Here is a 21,449-nt window from a genome sequence, read left to right on the forward strand (position 1 = left end):
TCCCCACTGTAACTGAAATTTAGCATTTCTTTCCATTATGAATGTAAGCAACAAGCCACAACAGCATCACTAGCAATATCCATAACTTTGTCACCTATCAGATTAGGGTTTTGGGTTTTTTGTTTGTTTGTTTTTTTGAGACAGAGTCTCTCTCCGTCGCCCAGGCTGGAGTGCAATGGCGCGATCTTGGCTCACTGAAAGCTCTGCCTCCCGGGTTCATGCCATTCTCCTGCCTCAGCCTCCCAAGTACCTAGGACTACAGGTGTGTGTCACCACGCCCGGCTAATTTTTTTCTATTTTAGTAGAGACGGGGTTTCACCATGTTGGCCAGGATGGTCTCAATCTCTTGACGACGTGATTGGCCCACCTCGGCCTCCCAAAGTGCTGGGATTACAGGCGAGAGCCACCGCGCCAGGCAGACATCTTGAAGTACTGTTTATGCATATCACTACTTTGAAAAAGTAGTGGTTATTTCAAACACTGTTAGATGTTTTATTTAATGCATTAATAAAGAAGCATATATGCTTTGGGGGTTGGGTTTTTTGTCTGTTTGTTAGTTTGTTTTGAGATGTAGTCTCACTCTGTTGCCCAGGGTAGAGTACAGTGGCACAATCTTGACTCACTGCAACCTCCACCTCCTGGGTTCAAGCTAGTCTCCTGCATAGCAGGAGATTAAAGGCATGTACCACTACACCTGGCTGATTTTTGCATTTTTAGTAGAGACAAGGTTTCACCATGTTGGCCGGGCTGGTCTCAAACTCTTGGCCTCAAGTGATCCACCCACCTCAGCCTCCCAAAGTGCTGGGATTACAGGCATGAGTCACCGTGCCAGGCCTAGAAGCATGTATGTTGTTATATAACAATTTCTTTTAACTATTTTAGTGATTATTTCAGTATAATTGGTTTCCATTATAATCCTATGTCTTTGTGGCATTTAAAACATAATTCTGAGAAGGGGCCCACAGGCTTCAGACTGCCAAAGGGGCTCCTGGCACAAAAATGATGAGAAACCCTACCCTAGGTTCTGCCTAATTTTCCCTCAGTCCTCATACGTGCTCAAGTTCAGACCCTGGAAAGAAAGGTAACAGCAGGTCCCAGGGCAAATGTTCACCACATGCTTTCCTCATCAGAAATTCTCTACCACTCCTTAATTTTCACCTTCTTTCCTTCTGCCCTAGCTGTTTTGCCATCTGTTTAACCCCAACTCAGACTAGGGTGGGGCTAGACATATACCTAGTGCCAATATTTGAGGAGGCACTCACTCTCAGGGTGGTGTAAATGCAGAGACAGCACTTGCCCTGAGAATAAGTGTCCCCTTAAATCATGTGCCTTGTGTTGTGCAGCACCCTAGTTCAGATGCAGCTACTATAACTACACACACACACACACACAGAGAGAGAGAGTTTAAGCAAAGCTCTTGAAAATGCTTGATACAGCTTTTATTCTTTTTTTTTTTTTTTGAGACGGAGTCTTGCTCTGTCACCAGGCTGGAGTGCAGTGGCCGGATCTCAGCTCACTGCAAGCTCCTCCTCCCGAGTTTACGCCTTTCTCCTGCCTCAGCCTCCCGAGTAGCTGGGACTACAGGCGCCCGCCACCTCGCCTGGCTAGTTTTTTGTATTTTTTTTAAGTAGAGACGGGGTTTCACCATGTTAGCCAGGATGGTCTTGATCTCCTGACCTTGTGATCCGCCCGTCTCGGCCTCCCAAAGTGCTGGGAGTACAGGCTTGAGCCACCGCGCCCGGCACAGCTTTTATTCTTAAACCTGTCTCCATATAAGAATCATCTGGAGAGCTGTTAAAAATCCTGATGCTCAGACTGGACTGCAGATATATGAAATTAGAATTTCTGGAGATGGACCCAGGCATCTGTATTTTTTATTTTATATTTAAAGCTCTCCATGTGGTTCTCAAGTGCAGACAAGGTTGAGAATCAGTGCCTAAGAAAGATGATATGCAGACTGAGACGACTTCTGTAAAAACTCCTCTGGAGTTCCAGGAGAATCTGAATTCCAATCGTTTTAGTTTAAAGAGTGGCAGATGATTAAGATACCCTCCTCACGTGTAGACATGCATGTCTTCATTCATTCATTCAACCAATACACACTGAGTGCCTATAATGCCCCACAATGCAAAGGGTGTCAGATCCTCTTCCCTCCCCTTTACACAAGCTGGACAAGTGAGGAAGATAGACAAAAAAAAATAGTGAAACCTGTAAGGAATATTTGCAAACTTGGGTAAGTGCTATCAGGAAACAGATGCTGGGAAAGAAGAAAGTGGGGAGGAGATTGCCCTGCAGAAGCATTACCCAGCAGGCCCACCCAAGGATCACCTCACTTCCTAGGGATATGGACTTCTGCTCTGACTTACTGTTTACTCTAGGTTGGGCATTTGATAATCCTGAACGGGTAGATATTAACTTGGAAAAAAGTGTTAGCTAACAAGTAATTCTTGTCTTATGGCAATGCAAATATCTTCATCTTAGAAAAAAGTACAATAGCCAGGTTGCACTTATATTACCCCATAGGGTATTAATTAGCTTTATACCTAATTTAGCAATTCTGTTCCAGCATCTTTTCTTTCTATGACTATAAATAAACCTGACTACACTTTCTTGAACCAGTTTTACCATATGCTGGTTCCTTCATGAATTAATGAAACTGACAGAACTATTTTAGGTAGGATAACAGGGACAGACTCTGAATCCTGAAGGTTGGGAAGGAGCCAGCCAGGGGAAGCAGAAAGGAAAAACAGATCCCTGGGAACCCAAGACTGAAAGATAAAATGGGCATATGGCCTGCAGCAGGAAAGAGGTCACCCAGAAATGGGTAGAAGGCCACTGAGACTGGGGAACAAGTAGTGAGCAAGGGGTTGAGGTTTGAGATGAGGATGGAAAAGCAGGCAAGAACTAGATTGTGTAGGGTGTTACAGATCAGTGTAGGGATTTTGAATGTTTTACAAAGCACAACAAGCAAACTACTGGAGGGTGTAAAGGAAGAAGATGGAATAATCTGCTGTGTATTTTGAAAAGATAACACTTTCAAAAGTAGGAAAAGAGGCTGGGTATGGTGGCTCATGCCTATAATCCCAGCACTTTGGGAGGCTGACGCAGGAGAGTCACTTGAGTTCAGCAGTTCGAGACCAGCCTGGGAAACATAACGAGACCCCCATCTCTACAAAAAGACATATATACTAGCCAGGCATAGTAATGTACGCCTGCAGTCTCAGCCACTCAGGAGGCTGAGGCAGGAGGATCACTTGAGCCTGGGAAGCAGAGGCTGTAATAAGCCGTGATCACACCAGTGCACTCTAGCCTGGGTGACAGAGTGAGGCCCAGTCTCAAAAAAAAAAAAACCGTTGGGAGGCTGAGGCGGGCCAATCACTTGAGCTCAGGAGTTCAAGACCAGCCTGGGCAACATGGCAAAACCACATCTCTACAAAAAATACAAAAATTAGTAGGATTAGTAGGGAGCGGTGGCGCATGCCTGTAGTCCCAGCTACTTGGGGGGGCTGAGGTGGGAGGATCCCTTGCACCCAGGTCAAGGCTGCAGTGAGCTGTGATTGTGCCACTGCACTCCAGCCTGGGTGACAGAGCGAGTCTCTGTCAAAAAACAAACAAACGAACAACCAGTGGGAAAAGAGACAGCACAGTAGAGAAGAGAGGAGGGGCTAGGATGCCAATTCATTGTGGTGTCCAGGTAAATAGTTGAAGGTTACTTGGTCTAGTAGGGGCAAAGAGATAAAGGCAACAGGCAGTGAGATTGGAGCCACACTGCTAGGACTTTTGATGGATTCTATTAAGGAGTGAGGGAAAAGGAGGAATCCAGGATGACTGCTGGGTTTCTGGCTTGTGCAGCTGTGGATGGTGGTGGCATTTACCAAAACGGGAAGGACCAGGGATTAGAGGGTCACGCACGTACACACAGGCGCATGTTATTCATGACATAAGGGTATCCATCCACAACTCCCTAGGTATGACGCCCTGGGTGTGACAGGGCTAGCATAGTCTTTCAGATTAGGTTCTCACAGAGTGATCTCTTTGGCCTTCAAGATTTGTGTCATCAAGCATTAAGCTAATAGATTTCAAGCAACAAACTGGAAAATTCTAAGTAGCAGCTCAAAGTTTGGCCCAATCTTGCCCTAATTCTTATTCAACATATGCTAAATGCAAATAATTTTTATTCAATCAATCCTTAAATGAAGGAAGATAATTCGGAATTAACTCTGGGTTAATTAAACCCTCAGAGGTTAAAAGGCAGCAACTGGGTTTATAAAATAAAACTGAGAAAGTCTTATATTTGTGATAAACTGTTAATCCTTTACACAAGTGATAACTTCAACAATCATGCTCCCTGACCTCAGGAAATTAAACTGTCAATCTGGGCACAAATCAGGTAAAAGACTTAGGTCTAACATAAAATCAGTAACAAAAGTATCAAAAGTTTATTTTATATATAATAAAGCAGCTCTAACTTTCCCAGAAGATAAAATTGGAAGATACTATAATAAAGCTTAATGATCATTTACAATGGAATAAAAACTATCAGTGCCTACCACAAATCCAAATTCAATGTGATGCAACTTTCAACTAATCAAAGTAAATGACCGCTATGTCTTGCAACAACGAATACTAAGCCTGCCTGTCAAATGACACTCCATCAAGAAACCTATTTCAAAGAACCAAATTCTGTCATACCAAGGGATGCCTTTCAAGTCCGATATTGTTCCCATTCAGAATATATTCCATAACAGATTACCGTCAGCATCTTACTAAATAGAAAAAATTGAGACAAGGCTATTTTGCATAGAAATTAAGAGCATGGGGACTGGAAGTAGATCCTGGCTCCAAATTCTACTAACCTTATGTTCTTAGGTAAGTTACTCAACCTCCCTAAAGTTCAAATTTCCATATTTGTAAGATATGAACAATGGCAGCACCATAGTAGAGACCCGCAGTGTGCAGCCATAGTAGAGACTCGCAGTTGTCCTCTCCTTGCAGGCACAGGAGAGAATTGTGTTCTCCCATCTGCTCTGCGTTGAAACGGATTAATGTGACAAGTTCTGGCCAACACAGTGTGGGCAGCAATAACTTCAGTCATGTCTGGGCCAAAGCATTTAACCACTAGGGTGAGATACTCTTTCCCTGGTGTGGAGATTATGGGAACACGTGTTGTGTTGTAGATGCCACAAGATAAAGCAGCCACGATCACATGGTCACCACAGAGGGCAGCTGCCCTGGAGGGTCACCCTGACCCAATGCAAAGTGGAAAATGAACCTCCATCTTGTTGAGGCACTGAGATTGTGACATTTGTTATCGCAGCTTATCCTAAGCAATGCAAACTGACACAAGTACCTAATTTAGTAGGGTGTCATGAGAATTAAATGAAACAGTGTCTGGCACACGCTAGCCCCCTGATAAAGATTAGTATGATGAGTGCCACCTCCTGATGGTTAGTGTGAAGGGCTTGATCTTCCATAACCAGCCATCTATGGCAATCCTCTCAGCCATTTGGATTGTCCCACAAGATTTCCATGGGCTCACCATAAATCCTGATCCACTTGTATGTCTATCAAAGACTTCTCAGTACAGGTGTGAACAGTTAAGAGGTTTTTAATCTCAGAATGAGAAAAAGAAAAAAAGTTCCTGCATACCTGTACGGACATATGAAAGTAATCTGTATCAAAGTGAATTATCAGAGGACCTTGGTGCCTTGAATAATCACCTTTTTCATACATATTTTTAAAACCAATCCTGAGGCAGTAGAAATACTGCTAATAGTTGGGGGCTTTGCTTTTTGTTTAAATTGTAGAAAGTGCTCAAGCATATAGTGGGCTGAGGGCAGGGATGGCAAGATGAGAAAATATTAAATCAGAACCTTAAGAAGATAAATTCATTCTGCCAAAATTTTGGTAGCACCCAAGTACTTACCAGCATCAGAATAGTGCTTTGGAAACAGAATTAAAGGCTGAGCACTGGCAGGGATGGGAAAGAGAAAAGGCATAGTTCCATTCAAACTCCCTTATTACTCCTCCCCTAATCCCTAACAGAGCCTTCAATAACATTATAGATACCTCAAGTGGAAAATTAAACTCAATGTGATTATTTGCCACAGGCTCTAGAATTCCTGGCCCAATCTCATCCTGCTAAAGAATAAAATCTATTTTAACTGCAAATCAGTTAAAATGCACTAATCTCAGGTTACTCTCGGAATTTTTCCCCATTTACAAAAGAAAGAAACTAATCTACCTACCTGCTAAGTTTTCTTATTTCATTTTGCAGAAGAGTTGGAGGAAGCAATGAGAAATTCCACAAAAGTTTAAATCCATTAAAAATGGTTCTCATAAATAAGCAACTCGCCATGGACAATAAAACATACAAATGTGAGATACTCACCACATTTAATACTCTCTCTCCGCACCGGGAGGCCAGATTGTGCTGCAGCAATTAATTTCAGGGCAATGTAAAACTGTGTTGCACCAAAATAACCAACCCGCTTTGCACCACACAGTTCTGTGATCTGAGAACAGACGAGAAAAACAATGCTGAACACCCAATTTCACAACAGGAAAATGAGACAAGATAAATGATGAAATCTCAAGGATTTCACCTAGTGGCTAACCAAAAAAGTCCCTTGAGAACCTATGTGTGCCCGCTGGTCAATTTCCTCTTCTTCCTTCAGTTTACAGGGAGGTTTAAAATTCAGACACTAAATTCTACCTACTCATGATGTTTCAGAAGTGAGCCACTGATTATTCCTCCTCTTCCAACGAGAAAAATAAAGGTGACAAAGGACAGCTGCTGCTCTACTTACAAAGGAGAGTGACTTTTTCAAGGAGTGAATTCTAATGTTCAAAGTCTAGAAAGTCACTGGGGTGAAAAGAGAACAGATTAGTCATTACCACTACTCATGGATTATTCTAGCTTATCTAAATTAAAAGTGAATTAATTATTTTTATAAAGTCCTCACGCAAAACAATTTCCTAATCTTGGAAATTACACCTTGGGTGCTCAGTTCAGAGGAACAAAAAATATACACATTTTTCAAGACATTGCAATAATTGTCGGTTTCCATCCCATCACCTGGAACAATGACATCCTCCTCCCCACCTAGATTGAACTCAAATGTTAATTTGCTGTAGCTCCTTTCCACCTCCCCGATACAGTATATTTTCCCAGTGTATTCTCAGAATACTCTATCCAAGTATCTATTAATGTCCATCACATGATACACTGTCTTAGACTTGCTTCAAAATAAAAGGGGGAAGGTGAGGAGGTGGGGCACATGGGTGAAACAAGTATAACCAAGAGTTAGTAATTGTTGAAGTTTGGTAATGGGTTCATGAGGGTTCAATATCCTATTCTCTGTACTTTTGAAAATCTCCATATTCAAGTTTTTTGTGACTATTTCCAAATGTATCACATTATAATTAATTATCTGTTTATCTCTGCCTCCCATTAAAATGTCTTGTCTTCAAGGGCAGGGGGCAACTTCCATTCATCTCCTAGCGTAAGGATAGGCACCCAAGATACAGTCAACAAATTCTCAATCAAGTGAATGAAACCTACCCTCAAAAATAAAATGTCTCTGAATTTTATAATGTAGCCCTTATTGTGAATATACACATTACACATCTTAAGATACAGACTATCCCACACAAGGAAAAAAACACACCAACAACATTAGTGTAGTTCCAACACTGAGATAGTTGTCTTGCAGAATAACTCCCAATATTAAGAAATTGTAGGCCGGGCACAATGGCTCACGTCTGTAACCTCAGCACTTTGGGAGGCCTCAAGGAAGATCGCTTGAGGTCAGGAGTTCAAGACTAGCCTGGGCAATATAGCAAGACCCCATCTCTACTTTAAAAATAGGAAAAAAAGAAATTGTAATCCTTGGTATGTGAAAAAATTAACAACTATATTTTCATTGAGTGTTAATCTACTATCAGGTTAACTTTCAGTTGCTCCTTTACCATAACTACCACATCAAACTGGAAAGCTCTTTACTACAGGTAACTGAAATTGCTGGTAAAACATTTATGGTACTTGAAGACTAATATCTTAATCTGACATTAGTAAACAGCCTTATTTACCTGAAATCTGTCCCTTGGTCCCATATCACCACTAGAATCATTGCTTTGGAGCCAAAGTAGAATACATACACATAAGTGAGTTAAGCCCACAGGTTACTTTCCTTGCTCTTTGTACACCAAACCTCCAAGAGATATACCAAGAACATTCTGAAATATTCAAGCCTCAAGGAAGAGAAAAGAATTATAAGCCTTTGGAACTTACACATGGACTTCTGAATCAAAACAAAAAAGGTTAGTTCTGAAAGGTTTTTTTCATTCATCAAGGTTCAAAGTTTTCTAAGTTTAAAATCTCCATGGAAAAGCTCTAAGTTGTGGGTAGAAATGTTTAATGGTATCTAAAGAAAATAAGGTGAAAAAAAGTTTATCCCAGATACTCAATGAGTGGAGATATTTTATATAATTGCTCCTTCAAACAGTACAAATCACTGGGCTTTCCTCAAAATAAAGGCGGAAAAAATGAAAAGATTCCACTTCTCTTCTTTAGTCTAAACTCCAAACCTGTAACACTCCCAGATGGATCCAACTCCCAGCCGGATCCATCTTAGGTTACACATTGTGCAAATTCCTAATACAGAATAAGAACCTATGGACTAGTGTTTTCTCAGGTGGAAGGCAAGAGATGAAAAAAAGGAATAGATTAAATCAACTTCCTTACAGCTTACAGATGTACACTAAACGTCTGGGATGCTGGATACAAATCAGAAAAATTCACCGATCATTTGGGAGAAATCTGAACAAAGTTCTGGAAGAAGGTTGAAGGCCACTAACATAGCTTTCCTCCTACCTAATTCTATAAGATTAGGCGACTGTGCTGAGTAACCAGTCCACACATGTTCCAGTTTGCCTGAAATAATACTTTCTTTCCTGGCTGAAATGTAATACATTTTCAGAACTGTTCAAAGGTTTAAATAAGCTTCTCTCAAGTATTATTAAAGGTTTCCTTAGAAAGATTTTAAAATGTAAAAACTCTTAGTGGGAAGGGCTGGAAGAATTCTCCAAGAGCACCCCTATTTTCTACTCTCCCTCTGCTGCAGCTAGCAAAATCCAGATTCTATGCTCTCGCCTTGACTGTTTCAAGTCCTGTCTCAAGACGTGCACCTTCACACACCAGCTTCCACATTTCCTCCGTGACCTCTTATCAAAACCACATCACCCTCCAACTTCAAAGGGCTTCCAGGACTCTTCATGCCTTTCCTGTGAAACCAAGCATGGCTTCTGAGGTCCTCCTGTCTGGCCCAAACTACCTTTCCAACATCGTCACGTCTCTCTCCTCCCCACCCTGCAGCTAATGAAGACTTTAGTCATACCAGATGCCCATTTCTTTGCCTGTCAGGCTCATTCTTCAAGTCACCTCAAGACCAACCTTATCTTTGTAGTCAATTCCACATGGCATGTTCTCTGCATTCCCATAACACTTTTTACTAGCTTTCTATCACATCCCTAGCCTTGCAACACAGCACAATTGGCATTTTGATAATTATCTCCACTGTAGCCCATCTCCTTTCTCTATTCCCCAAGTGCCCAGCAGAAGACAAGAGTATATTCTTATTATTTACATCCCCCGGGGACTCATATTTTACTATGCCTGCTGTATGCTCAGTAGCTCAATAAATGAATGTTAAATTAGTCTTCACAGCCTGTTGCAGCAGAATCTTTCTTCTTCCCCTCCTCTTGTATTACTTTTACAAGTAGCTGCTAAATGGGCTTTAGTCATCTCACACCATATAGCCATAAGAGTTCCTGCAGGAATATAAGAGAATATTAATTTCTCTGTTCCCTTCCTGCTCAGCTAAGAGGATACTGATTAGGGTCAAGGCATAAGGAAAGGCAACTGCCATTCTTTATCCTGGCCCTAGCCCTCATAGCCCAGGAGAATACTTCAGTGATGCCCTAGCCAGTCAGAACTCCAGAGATACACCTTCGTCTACTCAGCACAGCCCCAGGGGGTGTCAACCCTCCCCAAGTGGGCAAACTCAGCAACAGAAATACAGAAGAGAATCTGAAGTACATGCTTACAAATCGTACCTCAGTCTCTCAGGGAACAGCTGAAAACGCAGGTCAACCTCTATGCTGGGTTTTCCCTTCCCATTCAATTATACTTTAACATTCAAGAGAGACTTTCAGTCCAGAGGGACATGGGTGAGCTACTCAAGAAAACATGAACCCCCATATCTGATTATCCAACATTAGGCATTATAGTACATGCCTAAGCCAAACGACACTGCTAAAGAGAGGGCAGACAGGCAGTGCTGAGGTGTGCTTTCAGAGAATCCTACTAAGACCTTAAAGTACTTGTTAGTTTAACAAGTTTTGATTGGGCACCTCCCCATCAAAAGCAATGTGCTGAGTGCTATGCTAAGAACTGAGGAGCAATGCACAGAATCACCTATTCTACATACACACACTCACATACATTCTCTCTCTCCCTCCCTTCTTCCCTCCCATTTTGCCAAACCATCTGAAAAGTGGGTTACAGACACACCTCATGACATACCCCCAAGTACTTTACTATTCACCTTCTAAGAACAGGGATATTTTCGTACACCACTGCACCATCATCACCACACCCAAGGAAACCAACTTTAACACAATATTATCATATAACATGATACAGTTTGGCTGTGTCCCCACCCAAATCTCAACTTGAATTGTATCTCCCAGAATTCCCATGTGTTGTGGGAGGGACTCGGGGAGGTAATTGAATCGTGGGGATTGGTCTTTCCCATGCTATTCTTGTGACGGTGAACAAGTCTCACGAGATCTGGTGGGTTTATCAGGCATTTCTGCCTTTGCTTCTTCCTCATTTTTCTCTTGCCACCACCATGTAAGAAGTGCCTTTTGCCTCCCACCATGATTCTGAGGCCTCCCCAGGCATGTGGAACTGTAAGTCCAATTAAACCTCTTTTTCTTCCCAGTCTCGGATATGCCTTTATCAGCAGTGTGAAAACAGACTAGCATACGACACATGGTCCACATTCACATTTCCTCGATTATCCAAAAAATGCCTACAGAGCTGAATTTTCTTTTCCTCATCCAGGATTTAATCAATGTTCATGCACTGCATTTCTATCTTATTTTCCCTTAGTCTCCCCCTAATCTAGAACAATCCCCCTTGGTTCTTAATGACACTGAATCATTTAAGAATCCAGGCCAGTTGTCCTCAGAATGTCCCATGTTTTGGATTTGTCTGTTTTCTTGTGATTATATTAAAGTCAAACGTTTCTGGCAAGAACACCACACAGGTGACACTGTGATATAGTGAGAGGTACACAGCAGTGAGGGGCACACAATGTCAGAACATCCCACCATTGGTACTGATTGCAAAGCTTGGCCATTTGATTAAGGTGGTGACTGCCAGATCTCTTCATTGCAAAGTTATGTTTTTACATTGTACTTTTAAGACCATGTGAGCATTCTATCCCTTGAAAAGCCAGTTTTAAAATCTGTTAAATACTAATTTTCTAGGTAAGTATAGCTAAATTATATCAGCATCTACAGAACTAGAATACTAATATAAAATCACAAGGATGGGGGTAATATTTATTCCATGAGATAGGTGTCATTACACCCAGTTTATACACAAATAAACCTTCCCAACTAAGAAAGTTAAGTGATATGTTCAAGGTCACAAATTCAGAGCCAGTACTCAAACCTACATGCATCCAAGTCCAAAGCTCATGGTCTTTCCATTACATCAGTGGTTGGAAAACTACTGCTCATGGGTCAAATCCAGCCCACTGCTTGGTTTTTGTATGGCCCACAAGGAGAAAATAAATGGTATTTACAGACGAACATTTGCAATCGATTTGATGAAAGGGAACACTATTCTTTGAATCCCATTAAGCAAAATGTTATCCCCAAAATAAGAATGTTGTTCTTCTTATGAGTAGACATGTATTACCAAAAAAAAAAAATGTACTCAGTTATTATATTTTGAATTTTGTCAATAAAAAGCTTGTGGACATTTATTTTTTCTCTTGTTATAGAATTACCTATGTAATATCTTTGATTCTGCTTCTTGACCTGCAAAGCCTAAACTACCAACTGACCCTTTCCAGAAAGAATTACTAACCCCTGCCTAACAACGTGCTACTTCCCTGAGCTATACTTTATATCCTTTCAGATACCCTCAGTAGCCATGCAGAAAGTGTATTTTCTTGAAATAATCAACTGTACTAGGTAAATGCCAACTTAAAAGACTGAAAACACAGCCAGATGTGGAGGCCCGCGCCTGTAGTCCCAGCTACTTGGAAGGCTGAGACAAGAGGATCACTTGGGCCCAGGAGTCCGAGGCCAGCCTGAGAAACACAGTGAGACCCTGTCTCTAAAAAAATTTTTTAATAAAAAATAGTGAACACTTCCATGAGAAGAAAACACATGTATTCACCTCCTTCCTCCGTCCCCATTTTTCACCCATTTATATACATTTGTTTAAATTTTTCAGGAGCTTTCAAACAGGAGCTTCCTATGTTACTATAAACTTTCATGGCAACCAACCAGGGCAACTGGATGCCATAGTTCAGATACTGGCAAAATCTATGCAATAATTCACACACTAGAAATAAGATTTTGCTTTTTTAAAGAGAAAAGGTGTTATAATTCTTTAGAACCATTCTTTGAAAAGATCTTTATGCATTTGTGAACACCTAACAATTCAAGATGTAAGCTACTCCCACATTGCAAATCAATTTTGGAAGCGACGTTATCTTTTAGATACCCCAAGATGCCATTTAATTTAGGGCTAGAAGGACTACAATAAACTATAAGCTAAATCCAGTCCAGATGCTAAATATAGTCTCTATTGGCACAGGTTATGGCCCAGATCTGATTTGTCAGTATTCTTGGCCCAAGGCCCAAAACTCACCCCAGTAGCAGGGAAGACTCAGCCTGCCACTCTGGCTCAGATGGAATCTAAAAAAGGAAAAGACTCTAGGCAAAAATAAAAAAATAAAAAATCAGGAACATCACTACTGGAAACAAGGATCAGTATAGCATCCAGAAATCATTTGGCAATATCCATAAGAATTACAATTTACCTTTTGATCTAGCAATTCCACTGCTAGAAATTTATATTCCATTTTACATTAGCAAAATGACACATGTATATGGTCATTAATACAGTATTGCCTAAGTCACAGACTAGAAAACTAGAAAATACTTAGAGGTCTACCATCTAAGATATTAGTTTAATCAATTGTGGTTGATCCATACAATGGAATTCTAGGCAGCTCTAGCGGACTTTGCCATATCTGTGACTGTCCATCATATTTTGAAAAGTATTTCTCTATTTGCTGAAATTTCACCTATTACAAGTCCCACCTCCAGGTTTAAAAGTTGAGAATAAAATTCCTAGACTCTATTGAAGCTAAGATGCAAATGTGTCACCCAGTCACCACTAATCAGACACATCCACACCAGACTTTGCTTTAGAAGTGAGAAATGTAAGGAAAGAGGCTCTGCTCAGAGCTACTTTTGCAGGTGTCACTGCTAGGTTCCCTTCCTGGTGCAGAGTGGAGGTAGAAGCAGTTGCAGTCAAGTCAAATACCTAGCATCCGCTGTTCAGTGGAGGCAGCAGCACAGGTGGCTTCCACTTAATGCTAGTACTATGTATGTCTTGGGGCTTTGTTTCTGGGCACCCAGATGCTAGCCTGTTCCTCCAGCCCTCCAAAGGATTTCATGAGTTACCTAAAATCCTAATCCCTTTTTGGCTTAACCATCTACGGTGGACTCAGTTGTTTGCCATAAAAACGACTAACTAACAAAGAGGAAGCTCTTTATGTGCCAATACAGAAAAATCATCATGCTAAAGTGTGAAAAAGAAAAAAAGCAAGGTGCACAAAAAGCAGTTGGTATAGTAGGTATCATTTCTTCTAAAAGGGGGTTGAATATAGATGCATTTATTTATATTTTCATAAGCCACCTCCAGAAGTTGAAACTAACAAAATTGGTTTCTGGATGTCTCCAGGGAAGAAAACAACGTAGCTAGGACACAGTGGGGAGAGTTTACTGTATATTATTTTGTACCTCTTCAATTCTGGATCGTGCGGATATATTATCCATTTTTTTTTTTTTTTTTTTAGGCAGGGTCTCATGCTGTCATCCAGGCTAGAGAGCAGTGGCACAATCACAGCTCACTGCAGCTTCAACCTCCCAGGCTCAAGTGATCCTCCCACCTCAGCCCTCTGCAAATAGCTGGGACTACAGGCACGTGCCATCACACCTGGCTACTTTTTTATTTTTTGTAGAGATGAGGGTCTCCCTATGTTGCCCAGGCTGGTCTTGAACTCCTGGACTCAAGCAATCTGCCCACCTTGGCCTCCCAAAGTGCTGGGATTATGGAAATGAGCCACCACACCTGGCCATTATTATCTATTAAAAATAAAATTAGAAAAGTTGTAAAGAATACAACCTAACCGAAAGTCAGCAAGAAACACTATAAACATAACCCAGAACCATTCCCCTTCCATCTGATATAATTTCAAAACAAAGTATCCAAGTGGGTTTGAGTCCCATTTGGGTCACCAGGATTTTGTTACCCACACAATAGGTGGGTTTGATCACTTGGCAGCTTACAGTCCAATGACCCCAACCAAGGAGGATATAATGACGGGGTTTTATTACTTGCAACAAGGAAGGTGCCTCCCCAAACAAAGGTGAAAACAAGGCTTTTATTGGGCTGGTTAGCTGAGTCATTGTACACAGAGGTGGAGTAAAGGGAGTGCAGGCACCAATCATGCTTCTACATACACGTATAGAAAATGGCAAATAAGCTCCTTCCTGGGTGGGATTTTTAGTATGGTAATGAGAGTTCGCCAAAATTCATCTCCAACTCAGGCATCTCTGGATCCAGCTGGGCTTTTGCTTTTCCAAGACTGTGCTTCTACATGGAACTTTTTGAAACAAGAACTCAAGGTGCAACAGTTAAGCACATTGCAGCCTTGAACTCCTGGGCTTAAACCACCCTCCTGCCTCAGCCTCCTGAGTAGCTGGGACAAGAGGCATGTGCCACTGCACCCAGTTAATTTTTTTAAAAATTTTGTAGAGACAAGGTAGGTCTTTTTTCACAGTACATACCCAAAACACTGGGGAACCCTGGGTTACAGCTGAACAAAGCTTCAAAAGTCTCCACTCACCAAACCCAGATTTAACTCACAAATGCAGTACTCTTTCTTCTAAGCAACAGAACAAAGCAGTAGTTTGCTTTATTAAAACTAGCTATCTTTACTGAAGGTGGCATTGTCTGGTGCGACTGGGCAACTGTGGAGAAGACACCTGACCTCCCTTGGTCTCATGTACTGGAATTAGCAGTCAGACTGAAACTAACCCAACAGTCCCATAGACAGTTGTTTTGGATAAACATAGAAACTGACCCTTCTGCTCTTAAAGCTTGAAACTTGTTTGTTTTATCTGAGTTCCTTCCTCAGGAAAGGACCTTCAGGCCTCTCAAAAAAAAGTATCAAAGATCTGAAACTCATCAGATCACTGCACCATATGCCTCCTTGCCCCTCCTTAGTTCATGTTTTCTTACACATTGTTACATTTCTTCCCTGCTATATAAATCCCTAGTTTTAATCAGTCAGAGAGATGGATTTTAGACTGAGTTCCCATCTCCTCAGCTGCAGCACCAGATTGAAGCCTTCTTTCTTGGCAATACTTGTTGTCTCAGTGATTGGCTTTCTGTGTGGCAAGCAGCAGGACCTAGACCAAACCCCTGGTGTTTTAGTAATAAGACTAGATAGAATACAATGCTTTTTTGAGATGCACGGATTCTATATAAAGGAATTCTATGGGTGAAATCTAAAATTATGGTTTCAACCTCTCCTTTTGGTATACACCACTTCTACTTTTTACTATGACTCTCAGTATACCTGCTACATTCCCCTACAAGACTGTAAGTTTCTTGAGGGCAAGTCCTGCATTTTAAAAATCATATTTGCATTCCCCACAACACCCATCCCATTGATTTCCAACTAGGAAGGCTCATGAAATAAAACACATATGCATCCTGTGTTTTAACTCTTCATGGCATGATGAGAACCCCTACATATGGTGTTCTGTATCTTTGAATACTGAATTATGTTACTCTACCAATCTATTCAAACAAATCAATTGTTTAAAGTTTTAAAGGATCAGAGACTCCACCCGATCATAGGATATCAAGAAACAGAACATCAGATAAGTCATTTTGTAATTACCTGATTCCACGAAGGAAAGCCAAAGAGAAATACAACACATCCTCCCAGAAATTTACTCAGCTTGGTTGGGGGTGTTATATTAAAATCCAGAGGTATGTTAAGAAATCAAATAAGAATGAGCATGGTTCTTTTTTTAAAAAAAAAAAAAAAGAGAGATGGAGTCTCACTATGTTGACCAGGCTAGCCTCAAGCTCCTGGACTTGAGTGTTCCTCCCACCTTGGCCTCCCGAAGTGCTAGGATTACAATCATGAACCACTGTGCCCAACTGAGCATGGTTCTTAAAGATGAGAATTCAAAGAAATTCTATACTCAGACTAGCTGCTTTGGTTACTCCTGACTCCCATAGTGTATTCTCTCCTCTGCTATTACGGGGCCAGCAGAAAGGTCTGGGATAGTCAGTATAAAATTCATTAGAAGTAGGAACTGAGGTTCTTGCACAACTGTTTGCACAACTATATGATGGGCATACATAGGCTTGACAGAGTAATTCTACAGATTGTTTTATTATGCACTTAAATTGTTTTTTGGAAAGAGAAAGGATAATAGGTAGTGAGAGCAGTTGATGACAATGATCTCTTATGACTTTTGTAAACTAGCCCTTCTTTGGCAAGTCAATACTATGGCTTTCCAAGCTGCCCAGCTGGCTGCACACATGCAGGCATGCATCACCACAGGGTCAGGAATTCCTCGGGGTTGGCACCTGCCTGGGGCAAAACCAGGATCTAACAACTCAAGGGTGAGGAGAGGGAAAGAGGGCAAGGGAATGAACCACTGAGGCACAAAGGAAGCATATACCCCACTGGTTTAGAAGAAAAGAACAACAGACTCGGCAGTAAGAACTAACATTTACTGAGGGTAGACTATGTGCCAGGCACTAACTTAAATGCCAGAAATTAATGACATGAAGTAAACACACACACATACAAAAGCAGTCTTCACACTAGAACCGAGTTAAAATGCAATTACAGCTCAGATTACAAAAGAAATTAGTTTTAGCATTCTGGCCCAGGTTTCGAGGCTCTGCATCTCACAGAATTTTTGTACAGCTGGAGGCAGAGAAATCTCAGGTGAACGCAAATGTACTGCCAAATTATATAAAGCTTTAACTGGTTCTGGCAACTCAGACTTATCTCACCAGCCAAAGGATTAGCTTTTCAGACAATTCATTTATTGATATTTTTAGTGCTTTTCAAAAATAAAATTACAGATTGAGGTTATTTGGTATTTTTATAAGTTTGTTGATTTCAGTCTATTCTATATTTTATGCACACTTACACGTGCATGTGCACACACATGCACACACACATATACACATTTTTTTTTAGAGAAGTGAGTGCCTAAGTGAGAGGAATCAAGCAAGCCAGGATATTTCAAGTAAATGGAACACCAGTATATTACACACAGATCCTCAACATGCTTCCTCAGGGAATGAATGTGAATGGAAGTTCAGTCTCAGATCACACTGAAGTTCTCTCTCTCAAGCCCAAATCTAAATATATTGAGATTCTCTAGCATAGAGCTAAACTCATACCATAAACATCCACTGTTGGCGGGATAGGCAATCTGACTTCATTAATTTGGTTTCTTTGTAAAGCTCCCAGTGAAGACCCAATCCAATTGTTAAAATAACAAATGCACCTCTCGCCTCTCTGATATTCTGGCAGTTCTCTCTAAGGAAGCTGGCCCTATTCAAAGCTGCCGGCTCCAAGGCACACTAAAGCTGGGGAAGGGCCTTTCTACCCTGTTCATGACTGTTCTCCCCAAAACAAGATCTCATAACAACCAGCACACTCAGGTCCCCTGCATCACCATGGCAAATCCAAACAGCTCTAAGGGGCTCTGCCTCAACTAACCAGAACCAAGCCCCAAACCTGTCCTGCTCTTGGCCCTCCTATGACCTGATAGCCACATTATATTGCAGACTGACCTCTTTCCATGACTGAATACCCTTTCTCTGTCCAAGCTATACCCATCCATCCTCTTTCCTACTTAGACACTCATCACTTTAAGGTTTGGTCTTCCTCTCATCTGTCTTTGTCCTGCACCTCATCCTCAGCTACCTGCTGACACTTCCCTGATATCCAAATTCCTAAACCTTCCCCACTCTTACAACTCCTGCCACTGAGCAATGCTTGCCAGGACGTACATCCCTAGGAGCCAGGTAGATCTCCTCCTTCCTGGATACCTCCTCCTACCTGTAGATATTTATTCCATCTTCCTAAACTTTCCACTGACAGATCTGATAAAATCTACCCATCCTCCTAAACTGACAGTCCCACCACAATGCATGAGCTTGGATCTAGGTCCTTATTGTTCCCAAGATGCTCTATCCCAAGTACAGTTCACTGTTCACAGTTATGAACAGGGTAGAAGGGCCCTTCTCCAGCTTTAGTGCCCTGGAGCAGCCAGCTTTGAACCAGGCCAGCCTCCTCAGAGTGAGCTTGCCAGAATGTCAGGGAGGCAAGAGGTACATTTATTATTTTAACAATTGGATTGGGTCTTCACTTAACAACTGAGAGAAATTCAACACAAAAAGGGCAAGCTGAGTCCTCAAATAGTTTCTAATCTGGTTGGGGTGTGTGCATCGAAGAAGTCTGAGGGAAATGATCAACATTTATTGAACATCTATCACACACCCTCTAGGAATTGTGCTTTTCTCTTTGTGAGTATTATTTCTAATATTGAAACGAATCCTATATGGATGGTTTTGCAAATAAGAATTTCAAAGTTCAGAGAAGTTATCAGAGAAATTCTGAAAAACTAGAAACCATCTGGATTGAATGATCTTGCTGCCCAACAATTTGTATTATAAATGTTACATGAACCAAATTCACCGAGCAATTAGCCAACCCCTTAGATTCACACAGATACCATTCATTTAGTTCTCTTATGTGGCACACTATGCCAGTGAATGGAGTCTCTGGGCCCACCAACTGAAAGACACACACTCTTTGTACCTTAGCAGCCAGGGACAGATGCAAGTTAGGTCCCACTATTTCCTGGCCCTACAAATGGCTATCAGCACACATCTGTGAAAGAGGGAGCAGGTGTAAGGGGGACAACCTCAGAACTATTTTCTTTCAATAAAACAAGAACAAACCACAATGCTGGCTTCATCACAACTGTGCTGTAACCAACTGAGCTAACCAGAGTATACAATAGAAACTAATGAACATTTGCCATTTTTCTTTTGGCTGCCTTTTATCCGAACCTCTTGCCAGTGTTTATGAAATTTTCCACCTGCTTTCAGCTAAATAAGCTAAAAGTGTCAGATTCTCACTTTCCTGATTTCTTTTCCATCAGGGTATGGGCACAAGACCTATGCTCTGCCAGACACCACCCACACAGGCATTTGTTTATGTTTTTATTATTATTTCAGTAGCTTTGGGGGAACAGATGGTATTTGGTTACATGGATAATTCTTTGGTGGTGATTTCTGAGATTTTGATGTGCCCATCACCCGAGCAGTGTACACTGTACCCAATGTGTAGTCTTTTATCCCTCACCTCCTCCCACCCTTCCCTCTGAGGCCCCAAAGTCCATCGTTTCATTCTTATGCCTTTGCATCCTCATAGCTTAGCTCCCACTTATAAGTGAGAAAATACAATGTTCGGTTTTCCATTCCTGAGCCACTTCACTTAGAATAAAGGTCTCCAACTCCATCCACGTTGCTGAAAATGCTATTATTTCATTCCTTTTTATGGCTGAGTAGTATTCCATGGTGTATGTACGTATGTGTGTATATATATGTATGTGTGTACATATATAAAATATATTTTTGATATATTTTCTTTATCCACTCAATTGATGGGCATTTGGGCTGGTTCCATATTTTTGCAATTACGAATTGTACTGCTATAAATACGCGGCACACGGGCATCTGAATCAGTAATGAGTGCTGTGAAACAGCAAGAACAGTAGATGATTGTTTTCTAGTGACAGGAGCAACATCCAGTTCCAGAAGCAGCCCCACACCCAACGTCCAATGCAGGCAATGGTAGTGGTATAGGTGGAGGCATCCAATATTCAGTAGCTACCAATTCTGTGAGGTTATCTGGCTGTAGTTCCGGCAGTACTGCCCCCTAGTTGTGCAGTTTTTAAGCCTTGTCCCCAGTCTTCCTAAAGAAAGATGTAGCTACTCAATATCCTGCCAATAAACTGTTTTTCTGCTTAGATTAGCCATAGGCAAGTTCTGTTATTAACAGGACTGTGTTACTAAGAATCCTGGGTTTTATAGAGGACAGGTCAAAGGTGAGCCCTGATCATTCCAGAGCTTTCAAACTTGGCTGTATCAATTATCTACTTCTGCATAACACACTACCCCAAAACTTAAGTGCCTTAAAGCAACAGCATTTATTTAATTCATAATTCTGGGGGTCAGTAATTTGGGCTGAGTTCAGCTGGACAATTATACTGATCCAAGGCAGGCACCACTCATCTCAGATGAGGGTCATTTATGCTTCTGCAGTCAACTATTGGGTTGGCTGGGTACCTTCATTTTCCTCCACATAGTCTCTCTTCCTCCAGGAAGCCAGCCAGGGCTTTTTTACAAGGTGGCAGAGTTCCCAAAGCAGCAAGAAACTGAAGCTCTACCTCATACCTAGAATCAAAATCCACACAAGGTCTTTTCTACTGTATTCCAGGGTCAGACCAAATCAGCAGGACAGCCAAGATCCTAAGGATAGGGAAACAGACTCTACCTCTTGATGGGAAGAGTTGCAAAATATTGTGAGCATTTTGCAATATACCATACCTGACTGTTTGATAAAGAGCACAATGGGGAGGCTGTCACAACAGAGATAACACTAGGAAAGTATCATTTATTAGAATTGCATATACCTAGAATCTGTACTCTCACCACTATTTCCATGAACCATTACCAACTCCAGCCACTGATACAACAATAGCTAACTAGAAGCAATAAACACACAGTGCTGAGCCAGCAAACTCCATAGCCTGTAAATGGTTTGTACAGGTCAGGCCCCTTGGATCTCTTATCCTGCAGGACATACTAAAGAGCATGGACCATAGTCATGTGCCATGTAATACCAGCTCCCTGGCTTTGGCCTCTCTTTCTTTGAGCCTCAGTTTTCCTCCCCACAAGACTCAAAAATAACATTTTCTGCATATGAATAAATAGTCTGATCACTTCAGACAGAGGA

At 41.4% G+C, this 21,449-nt stretch overlaps 1 protein-coding gene across 8 annotated transcripts in view; it reads right to left on the minus strand.

Moving 5' to 3' along the window:
* REPS2 (RALBP1 associated Eps domain containing 2) overlaps window positions 1-21,449 on the minus strand; it is a 202,036-nt gene that overhangs the window by 138,910 nt on the left and 41,677 nt on the right. For 7 of the 8 annotated variants that reach the window (XM_023198938.2, XM_023198937.2, XM_023198942.2 and 4 more), the window contains exon 2: window positions 6,392-6,515. In XM_023198938.2, coding sequence (XP_023054706.1) covers window positions 6,392-6,515 — 124 coding nt within the window. Of the gene's footprint in view, window positions 1-6,391; window positions 6,516-21,449 lie in introns of those variants that run through there. The other variant, XM_023198945.1, reaches the window with a different exon arrangement.

This window comes from Piliocolobus tephrosceles, chromosome Y, assembly GCF_002776525.5.
Source record: "Piliocolobus tephrosceles isolate RC106 chromosome Y, ASM277652v3, whole genome shotgun sequence".
NCBI classification, from domain to species: domain Eukaryota; kingdom Metazoa; phylum Chordata; class Mammalia; order Primates; family Cercopithecidae; genus Piliocolobus; species Piliocolobus tephrosceles.